The sequence below is a fragment of the Oenanthe melanoleuca genome, chromosome 1 (genome assembly GCF_029582105.1).
Source record: "Oenanthe melanoleuca isolate GR-GAL-2019-014 chromosome 1, OMel1.0, whole genome shotgun sequence".
NCBI classification, from domain to species: Eukaryota; Metazoa; Chordata; class Aves; order Passeriformes; family Muscicapidae; genus Oenanthe; species Oenanthe melanoleuca.
The window spans coordinates 101,572,657-101,593,456 of record NC_079333.1 but is presented as its reverse complement, the minus strand read 5'-3'; the positions used below and the strand labels follow the sequence as shown (position 1 = coordinate 101,593,456).

General features: G+C 39.7%; 1 protein-coding gene across 7 annotated transcripts in view; it reads left to right on the top strand.

Moving 5' to 3' along the window:
- The window catches only part of DMD (dystrophin), a 1,135,346-nt gene that overhangs the window by 1,040,607 nt on the left and 73,939 nt on the right, over nt 1-20,800 (top strand). For 3 of the 7 annotated variants that reach the window (XM_056513084.1, XM_056513265.1, XM_056513005.1), the window contains exons 1-2: nt 12,348-12,502; nt 19,096-19,157. In XM_056513084.1, coding sequence (XP_056369059.1) covers nt 12,483-12,502; nt 19,096-19,157 — 82 coding nt within the window. In that variant the 5' untranslated portion in view covers nt 12,348-12,482. Of the gene's footprint in view, nt 1-12,346; nt 12,503-19,095; nt 19,158-20,800 lie in introns of those variants that run through there. The other 4 variants (XM_056512754.1, XM_056512922.1, XM_056512842.1 and 1 more) reach the window with 2 other exon arrangements.

Sequence of the window (20,800 nt, the reverse complement as noted above, 5' to 3'; positions counted from 1 at the left end):
CCCCTTTTCTTGCTGCTGTGTATTATCTCCTACGAATTGTCATTTAAAGACCTAGGAGCTCAGTGGTGCTCTGACATCTCCAGACTGGAGTTCTGCTCATCTCTTTAGCCACTTCTGTGGCACATATCAAGGACACTGACAAAGATTATTGCTGCCTTGCCTTCCCCTGTTGCATCTTCAGATTTTCAGCTTTTCTCAACTTGCTTTTTAGCAGATCCTGCCAATAACTGTTAGACATTTATACCCAAACATTTCCTTAAGTCACAGTCTGTTTTGTGAAGAGGACAGATAAAAAAGGTAACCAACCCAAAAAACACTTAGAAAACTGCCTCCTGCCTCATTGTCCAGACTTCAGTTTTCCTGGACAATTTGCTTGCCACAATCTTTCTTCTCTGAGCTCAGTCTGTTGCAAGGCTCAGCATTCTCCAAACCAACAGCTCAAATATATTCTAATTGTGTACTCTTCAGGCTTTTTACCACCATATTAAAGTGATGTGCATCAAGTAAGATAATTTGCCTGCAATTTTGTTTGTTTGTTTGTTTGTTTCTGAAAACTTCCTGAATTACATAGCATATTCTTTTTGTCTTAACTAAGAAAGTAACATATGTGCTGGTGAATAATGAGTAAATATTTTCAGCAATATAAGAATAATTTGGGCATTTTTTTAATAAATGCAAGCCATTCATAAATGTAGCATATACACTGACAACCTTTAACACAGCTTCACCTCAAAGATTTCCACAGCTAGTGAGACCAAACAGGTGGCAACCCCCAATCTATGCCTTGTTATCTCTGAGGAGCTTTGATCTACCTAATGTATAATAAATAAGATACTACATTTTAATCTTCTTGCTGCTTTCATATCACTTGTCTTGCAAGTTCTTATTTACAAAAACTCATCCTGACATTGTTGGGGTTTTTTTAATTAGAATTTTTTTTGATCATTTATTTATTTCACCATACCTACTAGTAGACAGATGATACAGCAGCTGGAAGTTATTATACTGTATATCCACTGCTTCCCTATCCACCTTTGTCCTCTTATTGTGGCTGCAAAAGATGTAATCACTCTTTTTTTTTTTTTTTTTTTTTCATTAACTTTACACCATAGAAGAGACTGACCAGATGATCCTTTTAGGATAAGATATTGGCTGACAGAAAATATAGTTAGGCCTAAAATTCCCCTTGTTTCCTACATATACTCCTCACTATAAGACCATATTATGCCATTATCCTCCAGTAAAGACCAATTCTTTTTTAACCAAATAAATTTGAATAGACTCCTTAAAAATAACGTTCTCAGTTCTGCTCTTACATATAAATATATAACAATATAAGTTTAGTGTTGCTGTATTTTCATACTACTACTCAAATTCCATGTACTTACTTGTGATCAGTCTGATGGTTTGAAGGCAGGGATGATCAGAGCTATCCATCTCTGTTTAAAATACACTATAAAGAAAATTATATTTACACAATACATAATAATTGAGAATCACAGAATACTGCTGCATTGCTTATGATTAGGTATTCTTTTTATTCACAGGAATCCAGTGCTGAAATTCTCACCAAACTATGCAATGTCAAACTTAACTTTTAATTAAATGTTAGGTTAGAAAAAGAAAAAAAAAACCTATATAACAGACACTTAATTTTGCTCTAGAAGGTATTTAAAATTATCCTCATAATTGCAAATTATAAAAGAAAAAACAAAAGTAGAGAAATTATTATTTTAGCATAATGACCTAAATTAAGAAAATAAGAACTGTCTTTTTCAATGTTGGAGTTGGTGGCTGATTATCTAAACTGTGCTCATCTAGGAACAAGTTTAAAAAAAAAATAAAAATGCATCTAATTCTTTTAAGTGAGAGAATAGGATAGTCTGTCAAAGCAAGAACAACATGTGCTCACTAAGGAATGCAGCCAAAATTTTGTTTGGAAGTAAAATTCAGCTCAGTGTGTTACTACACTGCAAGGCACTAAATGGGTTAGAGCATTGTCACTACACTGGGCTTTTGCAGCTCACAGACTTGGCAAGATGCAGAAGTGTTGTGTGAAGACAGACAGACAAGGGAGCAGATGAATATTCTATATCCTACCTTTTCCCAGTTTCTTACAGAAATGTCTTCCTAAACCTTTGCTTTGTATAGAAAGAAAATCAAAGAAAGAAATGCTGGTACGCATTTGGAGTGCTTCCTTAATTTGATAATTCTGTCAAAAATTCTGCCAGTTTACCAAAAAAAAAATTTAATAGTGGAGATAGTTGTTTTTCTTAGAAAATTTGAGTGCTGCAAACTTTGGAAATTACATATCAAGTATTCAGGCAGACGTCATTGGTAGTGACTTGGTTTTGTCAGATTAGTTGCTTTCTGGACAGAAAATTCCTTGTTTAAAATTATTACTACCAACCGATTTCTTTGAGAAGCTCATCACAAAAGTTTGGGGATCTAGTGCAGCAAAGAACTTGTGACTGTCCTCCATGCCAGTTAAATCCCAGGCATTTGAGCTGATCTAGAACTCGTCTGGCTCCCCAGTGCAGGAGAGGTTGTAGCCTTTTCATATGATGGATTTATTCTGCAGGGACAGGACCACCTAGTTTCAAAAAGATACCATGGTTTTTTCATATATTAGGCCACATCATTTGAAATTTTAAAAATTACATTTTTAAAATCAAAACCTTAAAATGTGAAGGAAGTTATGCTTAGGGTCCACAGAAGCACTGAATGGGAAGTAGAGGAATCCCATGGCCTGCTGTAGGGCCATCCACCTCTCACCAGTAAGAAAAGGGTCACTGTCTGAAATCTGGACCAAGAAATTACAATTATTCTCAGGGCAGACACACATAACAGTGTAACTATGATAATATGCCACTAGAAAGTCCAAACAGCCAAAATATTTCTACATTTGGAGAGTTGCTGTCTTGGATATTTCATAGACTAAATCATTTAATTGAATGGCAACATAGACACAGCCCCATTGGCCTGGTTTTTGCCAAACTGAAAGCAAGTTTCATGTACAATGTTGACATGGAAATAATCAGTAAAAACAGTCACTTTCTTCATCTCTTATCAAACATAGTGTACTGTCATCACCAAAAGATTGTTTTCATTGCATAAATTCCCTTTTAATTTTTTTTTTAATTTTAAAACTCAGTGAAGTATAATGTTTACAATGAAAAGCATCAGAAAAATTAAAATATGGCATAAAGTAAAAAAATATATATTTATTTGGGGAATGGAAGACTTTTAGTGATGATACCTTACTCAAAAACAAGAAATATATTTCTTTGGTGTGTTTCCTAAATTGCAATTCTTAGAGCAAACCTTAATATGGAAAGCTGCTAAAAATAAAACTCTCCAAAGGTTTTAGTTCAGTATTAAATACCCTGGTTTGAAAAAAAATTAGTGGATTAGATGGGGTCTAATCCTCCTCTCTCTGCCTGGGTTCTATTTGGCAGAATTCTTAGTCTGTCAGCTTCTGCAAATCTTTGCAAAATTATTTTTATCCTTAATAAATTATTTGCTCTGTTAGTTACCCTAAAAACAGAACAAATTGAGGGACATGGGTAGAAGGATAATAACTTGAAAAATAATTGCAGTAGAATTTTAAGAATGAGAATGAGGAGCAACTGCAGCAACAAAACCATGGAAAAGAAACAAGAGATTCATTTCTCAACACTAATAAAAACTAAAATGTCCATAAGCAAAATAAATTTTATTGCTAAAGTACAAAAGTATTTAGAAATCACATCTTAACACTGTTTTATTTAAAAGATAAGGCTGAAGGTCTCATTTTTTAATTATTATTTTCTCTTGCCTGATGTGTATCAGTATAAAGGCAAAACTAAACTAAAGTGGTGATAATTATTTGCAAAATGACATTTTGTTCTAAATTTGGCAACCACAGACCACAACTGTTGATAGTTATTGAAGAAAAATTATATACCTGAAGAAAAGAATGATGATTTAAAACACCACCTTATTTTTTTTTTCATACAACAAACTGATTTTGTTATTTTAGGATTAGAGATGAATGCTCCAACACTTGTAATGTTTTATGAGACAGAAGGTGTGACTTAAGAAGATCCTTCTTTCTAACTTTAATGACAGTTATAAAATCTTCCACACAGTACACAATATGGTACCTATGTATTAAATTTAAGCTAGTATAAAATGGTAAATTCTGGACACTATTAAATAAACAAATGATTTGAGTGCTGTGCTCTGCATTTGCAGTGTGCCATGTAGATATAGAGAAATCTTGGTTGAATTTAATACCTTCTTTTTTTCCTGAAAGGAAGGTGACAAAAATTGTGTGATGTTTGTTAGGCCTGATAATAGGAAATAAGATGTTTTGAACTTTTAAAATAATCTGGCTTTCTGTGTCATGCAGTGAGGGAAATGATAAAGATGGGTGACTTCACTTAGTACTAGCAATAAGAAATTTCTCTTTAAGTCTGGACTATTTTAGAAAAAGCTGGAGATTTTGATATGGTAGATCTGTAGGTTGACATTTCTGATAATGTTCAAAGGAGTTAGATGCAGCAGAAGGAGTCTAGGAATGTTAACATGGACCACAACCGATATTTAAATCCTTAATATTTTAGGGCTGTGTGGATTGTTCTGGATTTAGATTGAACCTTTGAAAACAATTTCCTAAAGAAGCAGATAGTTCCAAATACAATTGCTTGTTTATTTCAATGTGGAAAAATGCTCAGTATAGAAAGAAAAAAAGTATTTTGGCTGATTTTGAGCTAAACAAATTCACCATTGTTCTTGATTCAATACTGAACTTGAATTCATCTGTGTACCTTTGATCATAAATGTCAAGGCTCTTTGACTTGGGCAAACAAGGCATTTCTGATTTTCATTGCAAATTTTTCACAGCGAAATTTGGCTGTGTTGCGAGAAAGGAAATCATAATTTTGCATGTTTATTCTTTCCCTGAGAGATTCCATTTTCTGTTAAATAACTGAGATCAGAGAACTGAATGAAAGTATGCCAGTAGACTGGCAAGCTGTTTGAGACCTTGCTGAGATGCACTGTGAGATGTTTGGCTCAACTGTAACATATGAAATACTGAAAGTGCACCTAGACATTGAGCTCCACTAAATGCTGTTATGAGACTTCAATAAAGCATGAAGTTCAAACTGTGCAATGTAGTTTAGCAAAACTTTTTCCTATCAGCTGGCACCCACAGGATTCCTCCCTGAATTAACTGCCAGCTACTGTGCTGGGGACAGGAGGAGCTACACAAAGATATCTAAGTGTAAAAGCTGGGAGTACTACTTTGTAGGGAGAATCATATTATAGTTAAGTAAATGGAAGGTGCAGAAGCTGTCTGCACATGTGGAGCACATGCTAAAGTATAAATGCTTGGATTTGCCACAGGATACTTAAATGAAATCCTTTTCATCAATGAAATCCACTTACTAAGAAATAATTTTTATCTTACCTCAAAATTCCTTTATATCCCTCTTTACTGAAGTGTTTAAGTGCTAACATACTTTTAGATTCAATTAGGATGAAATGATATCCGTGCCCTAGGACATGGCTCCATTATAGTTGATATTGGTTCATCTGTCTCTGGAAGACCCAGTTAATGTAGACATCTGTGTGCCTGTAGTTGTTTCAAATGCCTGTACATAAACACTGATTTTCACTCTTTGGCATGGACAAGATGAAATTGTTAATTGTTGCCACTTGCCATTAAAGGATGTTGCCAGAGCTGTACAAACAATTGTCCCATTTTCAAGCTAAAGTAAAGCTGTTTCTTTTTTTTTTTTTTTTTTTTTTTTTTTTTTTTTTTTTTTTTTGCATAGGATATTGTTTAGAAATGAAATAAAAATTCCATTTCTGAAATGGCAGATGAGAAGCTTTTGCTTTCCAGAATATTTTTCTTGCTGACCTCAGGTTGGGAGTAGTTGCATAACCCTGAACCTGAAGATGCATTTCTATGCAAATAAATTGTGAGAAACATCACCTGGATCAGATGAAGGAGTTATCCTGGATGGAATTACTGGTGAGGCCAGTTAGGTGTGGCTACCCCTTCTGCCATCAGCTTTTCTAGGCTGGTTCCTTTCCCAGGCACAGTGCTGTGCTTTCTGGATCCCACATAAGACATTTAGGAAGGGAGCTCAGAGCAGTCTTGCCATGCAAAAGGACGTTACACCAGGGTATTGGGAGAAGCTACAGACTCTAGTTTTGAAACTATGTCATTGTGATTTACCAGGAAGGGAGACCCATCCCCTTCTCACATTAAGGCTCTGTATGGCCTAATCAAGGGAAAAGGTTGAGAGTAAATCTCAAACTGATCTTTGCTAAGGTCATTGGCCTCAACATCTCTGGGAAGAGGATGAAAAAGTCTAGTGTGTACATAAAAATAGGCAGGGCCTCTTGAGTTTGAATTATGTATTATGGGTGATATATTATAATCACTGATGAAACAATAAGATAGTTAGGACATGTTCAACATATATTGCAAAGCAAGGGAAACTTCAAGTTCCTGTGAGAACACAGCAAAGCATCCATTGCTGAAATACAGACAGAATACAGAAGCAAAAATGAATGCATTAGTTCAAAGGTGAAAAGCCTGCACTAGTGGTCTGACTGGGAACTTGTCTGTATATAGCTGTCATAAAATGCAATCGATTTCATTGTTTTCTTTTACTGCCTAAGTGCAGCCTTATAATTGGAATATCCTGGTAAATAATCTCCAAGCATGATCTCAATGGTTTTTTTCCCCAAAGGAGTATTTTCTCTTCTATATGATTTTGAAATAAAGTTCTCAATGTAAGAAAAAAAAAAAATCATATGTTTGTATTATATTAGTCACAAGAATAGATTTAATAATGTCAAGAATATGTATATTATGGAATACAACACAACCAAAAAGTAAATTAGTAAAAACAGAAGACAACATTCTCCTTTAATGTCTGTGGAAGCCTTTGGAAGAGGGGGCAGCTTGTTAGGGATTGGGAATGCAGGGTGAGCAGTAGCTAGGATCAGGTTTTCTGGGCCTGAGTGAAGTAGGACTGCAAGATACAGAATTTCCTGATATTGAAATCTATACATTGATAGAAAACAGAAAAGAATTTAATGATTTTGTAAGCCAGCTTTTGTGTTTGCAATGGATAATTTTATGCATAGAAAGAAAGATTTTGAGGGGAAAAGAGAGCCAGTGAGTGAGAGAGTTTATGAAATCCTTCTTATTTTAATCCCTCCAGGAGGCAAAACAATCATTTATTTCCAACTGGGCATGCAAAGAAAAGAAAGAAATTGAGTTTGTCTTTGCTGCTTTGTTTAATTTATCCTTATTAGTCTGCATTTTTTTTCTCAACCCTACTCCCTATAATGATAACCATTCATTTTGCCAATACAGATTCCTCAAACCAAGAATTTACTATGGTCTAATTATAATTTTTCACGTCTTATTTGTGCATGGAAAAGATCAGCAGGCAATTTTGTTTGACCTAAGTTTTCGGTTGGCAGATTTTAAGTCTTCTTTTTTAAATATATGTATGGTTTTTCTCCTCCTGTTAGTGTTCCAAAAGCCTTACTTCAGTAGGAGTTTTACTGCTTTTAGTTTTCTAGCATTATGTCAGTATTTCACTTCTTGATCTCCTATTCTTGGGACTATTCACACTCCAGTTCATCTCCATTCCAGAAGAGTAAGGGTTACTCCTTCCTTAATTTTCTTTCTTTGCTGTGGTTTCTTATGGAAGGGAGAAAAGAGCTTTTGCTATTTGCAGGAGCTTACCTGAAGAGCTCATGGGGCTGGTGCAGAATGTGCTATCCATCCCTCCCAGCGATGTGTGCAATCATACTCAACCTCAGTCCCACTCTGCTCCTTTTCAAGGTCAAACATGGGGGCAGTAGAGACTGAACACTCTGCTACTGTCGCTATCACCTTAAAAAACAAATGTAGCCTCTTGAAATTTTCCTTTCCAAGATCTCATCAGGCTGGAATTCATATATATATTTAATATATTCAAAATGACAGGCACCCTCTCATTCACCTTTCAGCAACAGCATGCAGTGCAGTGCAACATAAGGCACACACAGGCTGCTCCTGAGGCTCCATTGTACCCATCTTGTAGGGTGACTAAGATTTCACTTTTAATCAGGTGTCCTTACTGTAGTAAAAGCAAGTAGAGCCCAGAGGAATGTGAAAGCTGTGCTGCTGTGCATTCAGCAGGAACAGAAGTGATCCTGTCACATGTGCTGGGTACCAACGCTCTCCATACTGGGCATTACATTGCTGCAAGCTCTGTAATATTTGCTGCAGAATTGGTTTAAAAAATAAAATTTAAAAAAAGAGGATATTCTGTCTATTCCAAGAATATCTCAGTGAAAAAAATTCTTGTGACCTTCATTTGCCAGTTACCTGCTTTAGAGGGCAGAGAATGAGCCCTGGGTAAGAAGAAGCACCAGCTTGTCATTCTTCATGTGGGACAGAGGAGGTTGGGTTTTCCTCTGAACAGGGACTGGTAGTCTCCTTCCCCAGTATCCTATGGTGTAAATAACTGATATTAAGGATACTGAGCTATTAAATGTTTTACTAGGTCTCTAATTTACAGCGCAGTGTTGGGGAAAATGAATGGAGCATTTCAAAACTATTTTCTTCATTGCATTTACAGTATTTTAGTGTGTTTTCAGTGGTAATGTGCAAAAAGGCAAAAAAAAAAAAACAAACACCAAAACAAACTAGCGGCATCCAAACCAGTATCCTCTTCTTGGCTCTTCTGAGAGAGCAATGAACAATTTCCCAAACACCCTGGAAGTGTCAGCCCTTGGAGCATATTTAAGACACATGATCCAGGAAAGTGCCATTGTGCCATTCCAAGTGATTTTTAGCATTTATTTATACCAAGAAAAACAAAATAGACTCAAACAGTGTAATAGATTAGACAGCCCAACACAGGGCACCACAATATCTTCTTAAATGCAAAACAAACTAATCCACTGCCCAGATAACTGAGGAATGATAAAGCCACACTTACAAGGAGGCTACACACTTCAGAGTGTTCTGGAAGAAAGCCTTAGCTAGTAGGAAAATGTTGTACCTTCACTTTCAATGATAGTAAAATTAAAGATATGTTGCTTTAGTTTTCTAACTCATAAAATGCTAAACTTACAAGCAAACTTGTACCTTTAATGTCTACCTTAGTTTTAGGTAAGTTTCTACACATTTCTGCAATTGGGTTTCCACATCTGTCTGTAACATGGAGTGATGATGCTAATCTTGCACATGAAACTTACAAAGCTTTATACTCAAGTGTTAATGCCTAGGAATTAATTATTTTCTGTTCATAAATTAGTTTTAATGTGTACATGGCTCTGGCTCATTCTCCATAAAAAAGGGGACAACATTCTGAGAAGAACTTATTAAAAGAGAAAAGATTGCTTTCTTAAATGCAGAAATTCCAGTGATCCTTTGGGCAGTGAGCAATGCAGTCCGACTAACTGCAAATACAAGTTATCTTTCTGTTTTTCTCTTTTCCTGAAAGCGTTCTGGGGTAATAAGACCACTTCTAAATATCATCCCTCATTTTTTAGGCAGTCATGATATCCCTTTAAGCACCTGGTGTTATTAGATATTGAAGACATAGATACATGTATTAGATACAGTCCAGGACAAAACAACAGAATAGGAGAAATAAGCACTGCTCTTCTTCTGATTAAGGTCCCTATATAGGTGCACAAGTTGACTGAGTAGCCTTTGCATTAGAAAATCACCACAGGGAGTTAAAACTGCTCACTCTGAAATTCTGTTTTATTTTTTTATAAGGAGGTGACTATCTTTTATCAAATAAATGGCCTAAAATTAGGTATGGCATAAAAATTGGCTTCAGTTACAAATGCCAAAGATAGTAACAATTTACACTGCAAACAAAATATATTTATGTAATAAATGATGGGTAGTTTTAAGTAATTTGGAGTAAGACTGGTATTACTTGTGCACATTATACAGCAAAAATATAACTTTCAGGTCAATCAAAATAGCTAAAAGCTTTTGTGAATCTGGAGACAACAATCAGAACTACATTAAATAGATTTTTTTATAAAAATCAATTTATAAAGTCAATAGGCCTTAATCCCTTAATCTTTAAACATTCTTGTTTTGGCCTGAATGTTCTTGAGTGAGTAATAGTTTGATTTGGGAGATCAAGGGGTTAATTTGCTTTACAATTGAAGAATGACTCAGAGTTACCCTTTATTGTTAAAAAAAAAAAAAAAAAAGTAGTGGTGTGTGGGTGTAAGGTAGGGAAAAAGAGCCAAGAAAATGGATTCACTAATTGGGGTTTTCACCTGCTGTGAGTCTAATTGAATACAATGCTTTATTTGTAACTCAAGGAGAAAGAAGATTATGCAAAGTATGAGAAATTCAGACTGGTTTTTAAATTCTTATTACTTGGCACTATTGTATGGGAAAGAAGACCAGCATGATAATAGCAGCATCAAGCTTCTGTTAAGGCAGGCCAGGAAGCTCCAGAAACAGTGAAAATTGAAGGAATGTGTGTCGGGGAATCAGTGCTAGATACTTCTGAAGGAAAACAAACCACTTTTGCTGTGAAATGTCTGGCCTCTGGCTACCAGTCCCTTTGTATGACACGAGCAGCTGCTCTCTCCTTGTAGTGCACCCTGAGGTTCCTCCCAACTAGGATGAAAGTCATCCTGTTTTAAAGACTTAAGGAGAGTTGTGTGACTTCTTAAAACTCAGCTAAAAATGCAAAAACGTGAGACTGCTGATATAACACAATTGACAGCCATCAGCCAGTTTAACTAAGTTATAGATAGAGCAATTGATCTAATACAAAGTCCACTGAATTAAATGGAAAATTCACAGTCTAATGAGTTTTAACATGGCGATTTATGTTTACACAAAAATTATTCCTCTATTTTCTTTCCATATTGTGGTAGTATTACAAGTACAAGGTTACTGTAAACTGTGAGTTAGACCTGTTAAAACAACCTAAATCATCTAGAAACAATGAGAATTTACCATTTAATTCCAATAATTTTTACATTTACATTTGAGGGCCTGAGGGGTTGAACCTTGAGCATCTCTCACATTAATGCTTCTAGAAAAAAAACAAAAAAACAAAAAAAAAAAACAACCCGTGGGCTTTCCTTGAACTGCTTGTTGAACTTTTCTTAAAATCAGATAATCCAACTACCCAGAGCCTTAAGGGGAGCCCTAAATTTCCTGGTGCTTAGGCTAACACCTTCCAACTTCAATGCCTAATGACATCCATGTAACAGGGGTGGGATGAATTTTCCATGCTTCTACGTACGGATCTTCCCAGTGTAAAAACAGGGAGATTGTTTTGTACATTTGAAAGGTAAATAGATTTAGATTTGATATTAGAAAGAAATTTTTACTGAGAGGGTGGTGAGGACTGGAACAGGTTGCCCAGAGAAGTTGGAGATGCCTCATCCTGGAAGTGTTCCAGGCTGGATGGTTGCTTGAGCAGCCTGGTCTAGTGGCAGGAAAGGGGAAACTAAATACTCTTTAACATCCCTTCCAACCAAAACCATTCTATGAATCTGATCTGAAAGACATTGTTTTTGGGGTGGCTTTACCAGGAAATCACAACATGTAGGGCTTGAAAAACTACTTGGTTATGGGAAGGACTGGGAGCCTTATTTTAACAAATAAAGGACGTAGACATACACCATGCATGAGGGGAGGCTGGCCACGCTGATTTGAAGTGCTTGTGACGCTAAAAGAAGATTGTTGGCTTTTCTTTGTGTAATGCATATTGCGTAGGAATTAATGTAAAGAAACATTGCAACAGTAACTCGGCATGAGCAGAACTATTTCTTCTGCGCTGACAGATCCAGGGGAGAAGCTCACCCTTCCTTCCCTGCGGGGCCAAGGCAAGCCCTTAGAAATGAAATTACCTGATTCCACTCAGAAATAAACCACTCGGCATTTTAAGCACCAAAATTAAACGCCGGGGAAAAAAATGCAGGTTAAGGCCCATTTCAAATCTGCCTGGATTCGGTGCATATTTTAGCTAAGTTTTCTTACCAAGCCCGCTGAAGGCGAACTGATTTGCCGCCTCTCAGCACACCCATCTCTCCGGCCGGCCAGTGCCAGGGCAAAGAACACCCCAAAAAAAAAAAAATTAAAAAAAAAAAATAAAAAGGAAGTCAAAGGAAGCCCCAGGGCTTCCTCCAGAATAGCTGCAGTGCCCCGGGGAGGCCGGGGAGGGGCGAGGTGCCCTCAGCCGCCCCGCGGCCGGGATGAGGGGGGGAGCGGGGCCGAGGGCGCGCAGCGCCGGCACCGCCGCCGGGCGGGAGCGGGGCGGGGCGGGGCAGCGCCGCCTCCTCCTCCCTCCCTCTCCCTTTCCCTCCATCCCTCCCTCGCTGCCGCCGTCCCTCCCTGCCGGCGGGGCGGCCGCAGTGGCGCTGAGCGGCGGGGCTGGGCGGACGCGCTGTTTCTGCCTCCTCGGCGCCGCCGAGCAGCCGCCGCCATGAGGGAGCAGCTCCGGGGGTGAGCGCGGCGCGGGGCGCGGGCGGCAGGTGCCGGCGGGGGCGGGCGGGGCGCGCCCGGGGCCAGCCCGCGCTCCGCGGCGGGGGCGAGCGGCGTGGCCGGCCGCGGTCTGCGCCGGGCGGGCGGCGGGACCTGTCACCGCTTACACGCGAAATCGCAACTTGCCGCCGGGTTTCTTCGGGGAACTTGAAAGGGCGTTTGGTTCGGCGGCTTTTTCCCGCTCCCGAGGCCGTAGTTGGGCGCTGGATGCGCCCCGTTGGCACACGTAGGAGATGGCGGTGTGAGCGGCACGCACGCGTGGCGCTACTTGTGCCGGTGCCTTTACCTGTGCCTTTGCTGTACCTGTGCCGGTGCCCGTGCGGGCTGGCGAGGGCAGAAGCCGAGGCAGGGAATCGCGGCGGTGCCGCAGGTGCGGGATGCGCGGGGCTCGCCTCGGCACTCCGCGGTGTTTGGGGTAGCGCGGTGCTGCACAGCCTCACCTGCGCAGCACATCGCCTGCGGGGCACCTCGGGTCGGGCGTGAACTTCAGCGGAATTCCTGAAAACAAACGTGCTCGGGGGTGTATGGCTTCTTCCCCCCCGTAATTTCATGCTTAGAAATAATCTTTCAAGTTAATAGGCAGAAGAGGCTGGGAGGGGATTCCCTCCGGGCGGTTGCACGGCAAGTGCTGTATTTCTTGTTGCTATATGGCACCTTATATTGCCTTTTAATAGCTGCTGTAAAGCATCTTGCAGCCTGGGACACCGCAGGTGTCTTGCACTGGAGTTAGGCAGAGAGGTGGTTTTTGCAGGCATGTGTGTGCAGAGCTGAGGAAACGAGGAACCTGGTTATATCGGGGATCTTTGACCTTTTTAGCACTAAGGAATTGTTCAAGGCCATCGCTTTTCTGAGCCTTGATTTGACAAGACCCTGCAGTGAAATTGCTTTGGCAGAAGTGGAGAGGAGAGGCTTTGGAAAGCAAATAGATCAGCCGAGAGTGACAAGCCGGGGGGGCAAGGCTCACCCAAACCAAGCCACTGAGCGGGAATCTTTTCCCCTGACAGAGCAGACAAAATAAATGTTTAACATCAAGGAGAGAAAAAAAGGGTTACTGTTCAGTACTTGACAGCTGATATTTGGCCCTTCTCCTATTTTTCATTTCCAGTATCGGCAAGAAACTTTAATATGTATCGGTGTCTGCCTTCAGCAGTCTGATAAATCTTGCAAAAGCCAATAAAACAGGCTAAAGTCAAATTCCTGCTGAAGACACGCTGATCCTTGGCTTAAACAGAAGTAATCTCTGCACAGATCAGTAGTCTCTAGATTTACAGATGAAAACAGTAGTTCTTTGTAAAGCACAAAGGAGTGCCACCTTTTTACATTGCTAATACTTTCCATAGCACTAACTTGTTTTATCCTAGGACTTAATGAAGCACAGTAAAAAAGAGAAATGTTAATTCTTTCTTTGCAATCACTGTCATCTTCTGTTGAAAACATTTTGCTTTTAAATGAAAGGTAGTGTCTATTCATAAAAGCTCTTTCAGTTCCATTTAGATTAGTTTAGTAAAATCCAAACAACTATCATGTTTATTTTGGCTTTTTGACAACGGTCATAAGGTGGTTGGAGTAACATTTGATTCATCGTAAAGCCAGAAGGTGAGAAGTACTGTAAATCATGTTGTTTGAAAAGGGATGAGTTCAGAGCTTTGTAGAATACCACTATAATTTTGGCCCTTTTTTTGAGTATATGTAACTATTTATTGCTACATGATAGAATTTTTTATTCTATGCACATCTGTGCGCTTGCACATGTTCATGTCGCATTTGCTAATGAAGGGTGTGGGGAGAAGCGCAGCAGAACTGGCTCTGCTATCACCAATGAAGTGGGCTGTAAGAGTTTAAAAAGGACTCTGCAGTTGCAACCTAAAATTCTGCTCTGGAGCTGAGCAGGGAATACACGGGACCGATTTTTTTTTTTTTTTTTTTCTCCTCAGAAAAAGGGGTGAGGGAGGAGTGCAATCAAAAACAGTTAAAAGATTTGTGAATGTTACAGCATGGCTGGTGCAGGAATGTTGGGGGGATTTATGCAAGAATTTGGGTGTGGGGGAGCATTGCTTTCAATTCCTCCTGCTGCTGGTGTTGCTCAGAAGTAATATAAAAAGAATGAAGAAAGAAAAACAATGTTTTGTCTGATCAAGTCATAACAAGGGAACTGTAATTCAGCCAGTGTGTCTGTTAGGATATCATCTCTTGATTTCAAGTTTCCAATCCTATGTGTTGTTGGCTCTGCTGACGGTGATGAGAGACAAATATCTCTGCTGTTGGCAGGAACAGAGGAGTTCCCATAGGCATAGTGTGACAGAATTCCCTACATAAAAATTATCCTTGCTAATATAATATAATCATCCTTTAATGAAGTGGTCCTGTGCTTCCCAAAGGATGTATCAAGTGAAGACTATGCTTTCATCCTACTGAATTACCAGTGTGTTTAGTGTGCCAGTCACCCCCACGCCAAGGTGTCACCACTAGCCATTGCTGCTCATCTTCTTTTCTGGCCTGGTTTTTCCTTGCCACTTCTGCAGCTCAGGTCAGGTGAGAAAGAGGAAAATAAGCCAAGTGAGTGCACTTATATTTTTATTTGTTTCAGAATGCCTGTGATTTAAAAGCTAGTGATCAATTTAGTTGACCTAAATGTAGAGCCAAATTGAAAAATATATCCTCTGAGCATGTGCAATATTGCAAAACTGCTGGCTGTGTGTGCCAATGTCTTTTTGTGTTGGTGGTTTGTTGGAAAAGCATTTTGAGTTCTTATTTCTGCACATACTCTCACTCTGCTTCAGCTGCTGCTAGTCAAGAGGACTCAGACTCCAGTTTTGATGTCTTTCTGACTTGCAGGCTCCAAAGGGCCTTGCTCACCAGAGTTTGAAACTCTGGCAAACACTTTGCTGCAGGTCTATTAAGGATGCTACAGCATTCCCAAGTGTGGTTGAGGCTGCCTGAAACTGCTGAGCTGGCATTTCACTTCAGACCGTGCTCACAATAAGGGCATACACACAAATCCTCCCCCATCGGTGCAACCCCAGAGCTCACAATTAAATGGCCTTTGAAAATGGCAAAGAGGCTTAGGAAGAATAGCCTTGATGGAATCTAACCTTTCCTGGAGCTGCCCTTGTGTGCGGAATAGTTGATAATTTTCCGAGCTGAAGATGTTGAGAGGCAAACGCCTTTTAGCTAGAGCAAAATATCTGCAGCCTTCTTGTGTTCTGCATGTAAAGTACCAGCAAAGCCTGCCCTGGCTCCGTACGGCCACTCAACCTCCCCAGTTCCCTTCCAAGCCTTGGCTTTTCCCTGCAGGAGCACAGAGGGGTGTGAGGGCTGGCCAGCCCATCGCTGGGGCTGGTGCCAGTGGAGCTGGGTGGTCCCTGCTGAGGGTGGGGTCCAGCAGGTGCAGGGCACTCTGCCCCGTGGGTGCTCACTGCTCAGGAGCTGGTGGGGCAAGAGTTAGGGGCTCTACTGGCTTGGCTTTTATAGTTTTAGGAAGGAAATATTTCCTCTAAGCTGCGATGAAGTTTTAAATTAAAGCAAAAGGGGAAATGTACCTGCCCTGCAAATTCAGTCTTTGTCACTTGCACATGAAGCAAATAAAATAATTCTTTACAAAATGTGCATTTCCCATGATAATTAATCTTGTACCATTAAAGAAAACCACACTGAGTAGAGTTTTGGGGTTACTGGTATTAAAAATACCTGAAACCAGTTGGAGTCCGGTGTTTCTTAGGCAAAGGAAATTTTATGTACAGGTTCTTACAAAAGCAGTTGTGTATTTTCAGCATTAGTAAATGCCATAAGCTTAAACCGTACACACTAAAGTCACTGATGCGCAGTTAGACCTTATGATAAATAATTTAAAAATCGGTAAATTACTTGTTGGTATAACTTTGATTTTTGGTACTAGTTTTTCACGCTAAGATGATTTTTTTGTTCTTCTATCCCACACAAGCGTGGGATATGTCCATAATCCTATCTATATGCACCTTTACCGGATATCTGATGGCTTTTAAATGTTTTCATGGGGAATCTGTTTCTTTGAAGGCTGCCAGGTTGACAGCTATGGAGTCTGAAATTATTTAGCTTGTCCATAGAACAGTTTGGGGCTACAAACTAATTTCATACAGAAAGGCAGGTTAATTTTGGAGGCTTCTTGTAACTGTTCACATAAATTCTTTCTCATTTTTGCTCTGTAATTCGGCATACAAGCCATGGTACAAGTTCCTGTTCAAATATACCTCCCTTCTGGGTCTATCTGCCTGTGGGGAAGCAAGCCAGGGTGGCCAAGCTCATGCCTGGGGAACTACTGATCTGGGGCTGACATTGGGTGCAAACAAGCTGCAACCCCAGGTCTATAGGTGTGGATGTTTGTTGGGATCTGCAGCTGTTCACCTGAATTGTGACATTTCTGGCTACAGGGTTTTCTGCCATGAATGCACTTGTGTCTTCTTTTCCTTTGGAGTGCTGTTATATCAGTAGAGGCATCTCGCAGTTGAGTTTTCAGGAATGAAGCTGTTTCTGTTTTTCCTCAAAAATATGCTTTATACCTGGTGTGATAAAAGTTCCAGTGCTACATTCTCCCTGCAGAACCTGCCCATACCAAGCAGGATGGGAAACGCAGGAGCTCAGATGCAGGTGAATCAGATCCACAGGTTTTCACTTGAAGCTACCCAGTTTCTGGGAATAAAAAAACCAACCAACTAACCAAAAAAACAACCCAGACCAGTCTGAGATTTCTGCATACAATTTCATCCACCTCCCTTTGCTGGACTCATTTTTTAACAGAGTAAAGAACAAGACTGCTTTTGCTCTTGTGGTGTCCTTCTCTCATTTTCACTGCCTTCAGTCACTGCAGGAATTGAGAAGGTGGGGGATGCGGAGGTTTTGAGATGGGGCCTTTTTAAAACCCTGTGCTCAACTAGGGCAGCTCTACAGCAGATTTTTTTTCTTATGCTTAGTGCTTGTGATCCCTTTCATTCTTTCTTGCAGTTACAGAGCAAAATCTGGAAATATTATATATAGTAAGCTGCTGAACATATAGAGGTTACTGGGGCAGTAAAGTATTCACAGGAATCAAATAAACAGCCTGTCTTTTAAGGCCAAAATTAAATCATACTAAGAAAACCTGGCACAACTTTATTTTTTCTTGGGTAGAGGTGGTGTTGAAGTGATACTACATTGGAAGTTTTGCCTCAGCCTATAAAGGGTAAATGTGCACTTGGGAACACCAGTGCCGCAAAATGAGAACTGAAGGGCTGTTTGTTCTGTAAAACAACCTTGTAGTGTCAATGTTCCAGGGCACAGTGGCAGGCACAGGTGCTGCTGGGTGGTGGTTTGGTCTCCTTGAGCTGGAAGGTGTGTGTGTTCCATGAGCTCCACGGTGCTGTGGGTCATGTCCTGCTCTTCTGCATATGTTCTCCAGAATGATATGTGCATGTTGAAACCTGCACATCTGCTTTTAAGTTCAGAAATGGCAAATGTATTTGCTGGCAATGGTATGCTACGTACCATTTTTTCAATATTTTTTTTTTTTTTATGGAGACTCCCGTTTGTGTCTTAAGGCAGCTGAATTCTGTTTGAATGGGACTTCATTGGCTACAGGACAGATAAGGAGAATTTTCTTTCAAGCCTTCTTTGTTAATGGAAACATAATCACGTTAGCTATGCTGTCATTAAAAAACAAACTCATAAAAAGTATAACTGTAGGAGACATGAGTTGCTACTACATCCGCAGACACTTCCTTCTGTTGACTTTCTCACGCTGCCTGTCCTTCGGCAGCACGTTGTGTTGCAAAGCTGGAGGCTGCTGGCCTCAATGCAGAGACTCTCCAATTTACATTCTGGTCATACTGCAGCGTTTCATAACCCCGCTTCAGCTTTTCCCTGGCTTCCCAACAGCTCTGCTGCCTGACACTGCACAGGGACCTCCAGGGCAAGGGAAAGGGCCTGGGAGTTCCAGGGAACAAGCAGAGCAGCCAAGAGTCTCTGCTAGAAGAGACTGTCACTATAGAGTGCAACATTGGCCTGAAAAGTGCTGTAGGCTGGTAGTGGATCGGAAGGCTGTTGTACAGGGATTTTTTAGCACAGGTGTCTGGACTGAAAGGAATGATTAGACCCCTACTACGTGGGAAAGGGTTGAGAGAGCATGTAGGGGAAAGGAAGTCAAATATGGATCTCAGTGTCTGGTCAGAGTTTCCAGAAACTCTTTAAGAACTAAGCCCTTTCAAATGTCTGTCCTCCAGTTTGGAGTAACTGGAGAATGACCTGTACAAAGCAATGAGTTCTTAAGAATTGACTGCTTGCAAATTCCTCAAAACATTGACATCCTTGCCATCTTTTTAATATTAGCATTACTTTTATTTTATTTCATGAGCCCTTGCCTGAATAAAGCTCCAGGTTAATGCCTCTTGTTGAAAGTGGACACGCCGGGCACTGCTGAGCCCCCGCCAGAGCAGCCCAGGCTATGGGCACAGATCTGGCACCATGCTCTGATGTGCAGCCTGCATCACTGCTGTGAGATGGAGAGACAAATTCTCCTTTACTAACTTTCATGTTTTGTGTTGTAGCCATGAGACGCAAACGACCTGCTGGGATCATCCCAAGATGACTGAGCTTTACCAGTCATTAGGTAAGACATCTATACCAGATGTTTGGTGCTTTTTATTTTTTTTCTTTCAATTGAGTGATTTGCTAAGGCAAAGATTTCTAGAGGAAGCAAACTAAAATTAAGTGAAAGAGGGAGGCAGAGCTTTTACCAAGGTTAAAATTTTCTGCAAGGGAAATACATAAAGCACACATTTCAAAGTGCAGTAGAAAAAAAATGTATTTCATTTGGCACGTTTAGAATGTATGCTGGGTTTATAAAGTAATTTGGGTGTATTGTTACAATCTCTTTACTGAAAGACTGGAACAGAAGTTAGAAAAAAATAATCCTGAATTTTTTCACTGTCTAATCTACTTTACAAAAGGCACATGAAAAAATCAAACCAAGCCGCTGTTAATGTTGACTTTTGGATGGTGGGAAGCCAATTGAAGCAATTTGCCAAACTGTGTTACCACTGCTTTATTTTTAAAGCACTTTCAATACTTAGAAGGCATAGCAGCTGTCATGATGTCATTTTTGAATACCCAAATTGCATGCTTATTATGACTTCAGATGTGCCTCTCTGGTGGAGGATTTTTTTTTTTTTTTTTTTTTTTCATTTTTTAGCAGCTTTGGAATTTATTAGCAGAGGCACATCTACAAGATAAAATAGGTTAATCTATGCTCTAGTGTAGGCTGCTTGGCAGGCCATTTAATAGCTAACTCTTTGATTTTAATGGTTGTGTTAATAAATAATAGAGGGTATAATAAAAATTAAGCTATTTTGCTGAAAGAAATATCAGTAAATATGCTGCATTCATAAAGGAGGTTACGTCTGCACAGCACATGTACTAAACCAGCTTGAGCACTAGGACTGTCAGATCTAGCATTCTGTGCAGGCTTATTTGCCATGGTGAAAAATAGCTTAAATTATCACCTGCTAAACTCTAGTTTAGCTGCTGAAAACAGTCTAATTATGCCGGTGTAATCTATTTCAAGCAAACTCAGATATCTCTGTGGTGCTCTGCAGTTCAAGGTATGCTAAAAATATTTTAGAAAAGTGATATAAAATGAAATGACACAGTGTGAAGATTTTTTTCCTTAAAGTATTAGCAGTGTGGCAGCAATTGGTTTAAAAATTAACCTGAATGCAGCTTTGTATGCCGAACAGAGATATAAAATATATAAGTTCAGGCTATCCAACTGTAAAAGCAGACAAGTAGTGACTTGACATTTAATTATAATGTATTGCCCCATGCGTCTGCTTCATATTTCTGCTCTTAAAGTGAGTGGTTTAGAAGTTTCAGGACAAATGGTAATTGCACATGCAGACATCCCTTTAATACAGGTAGGTCTTAAACAGTTGCCTGTTAATTTAACTGCCCTCTGACTCCACAGCCGCCTTTGATCCACAGATTGCATGGTATTGCTGATACTGCTCTTGGTCAGACCTAAAGTCCTATTGCAACTGCTTTTCTTCTGCTAGTTCCCTGTTAGCCAGAGTACTCTTAAATATCAAGAAGTGAAAAGGTAATAAGGGAGAAAAGTGTCCTGATAGATTCAGGTCAGCAGTTCAGAAGATGTGTGACTGCTGAAGTCAGTTTGCATTTAGTTTAACTGAGTTTTATCACTGTGAGTATCACCCAAATGTCAGGAGTTTAACATAGCCTTATTTTTAAAGAAGGAAC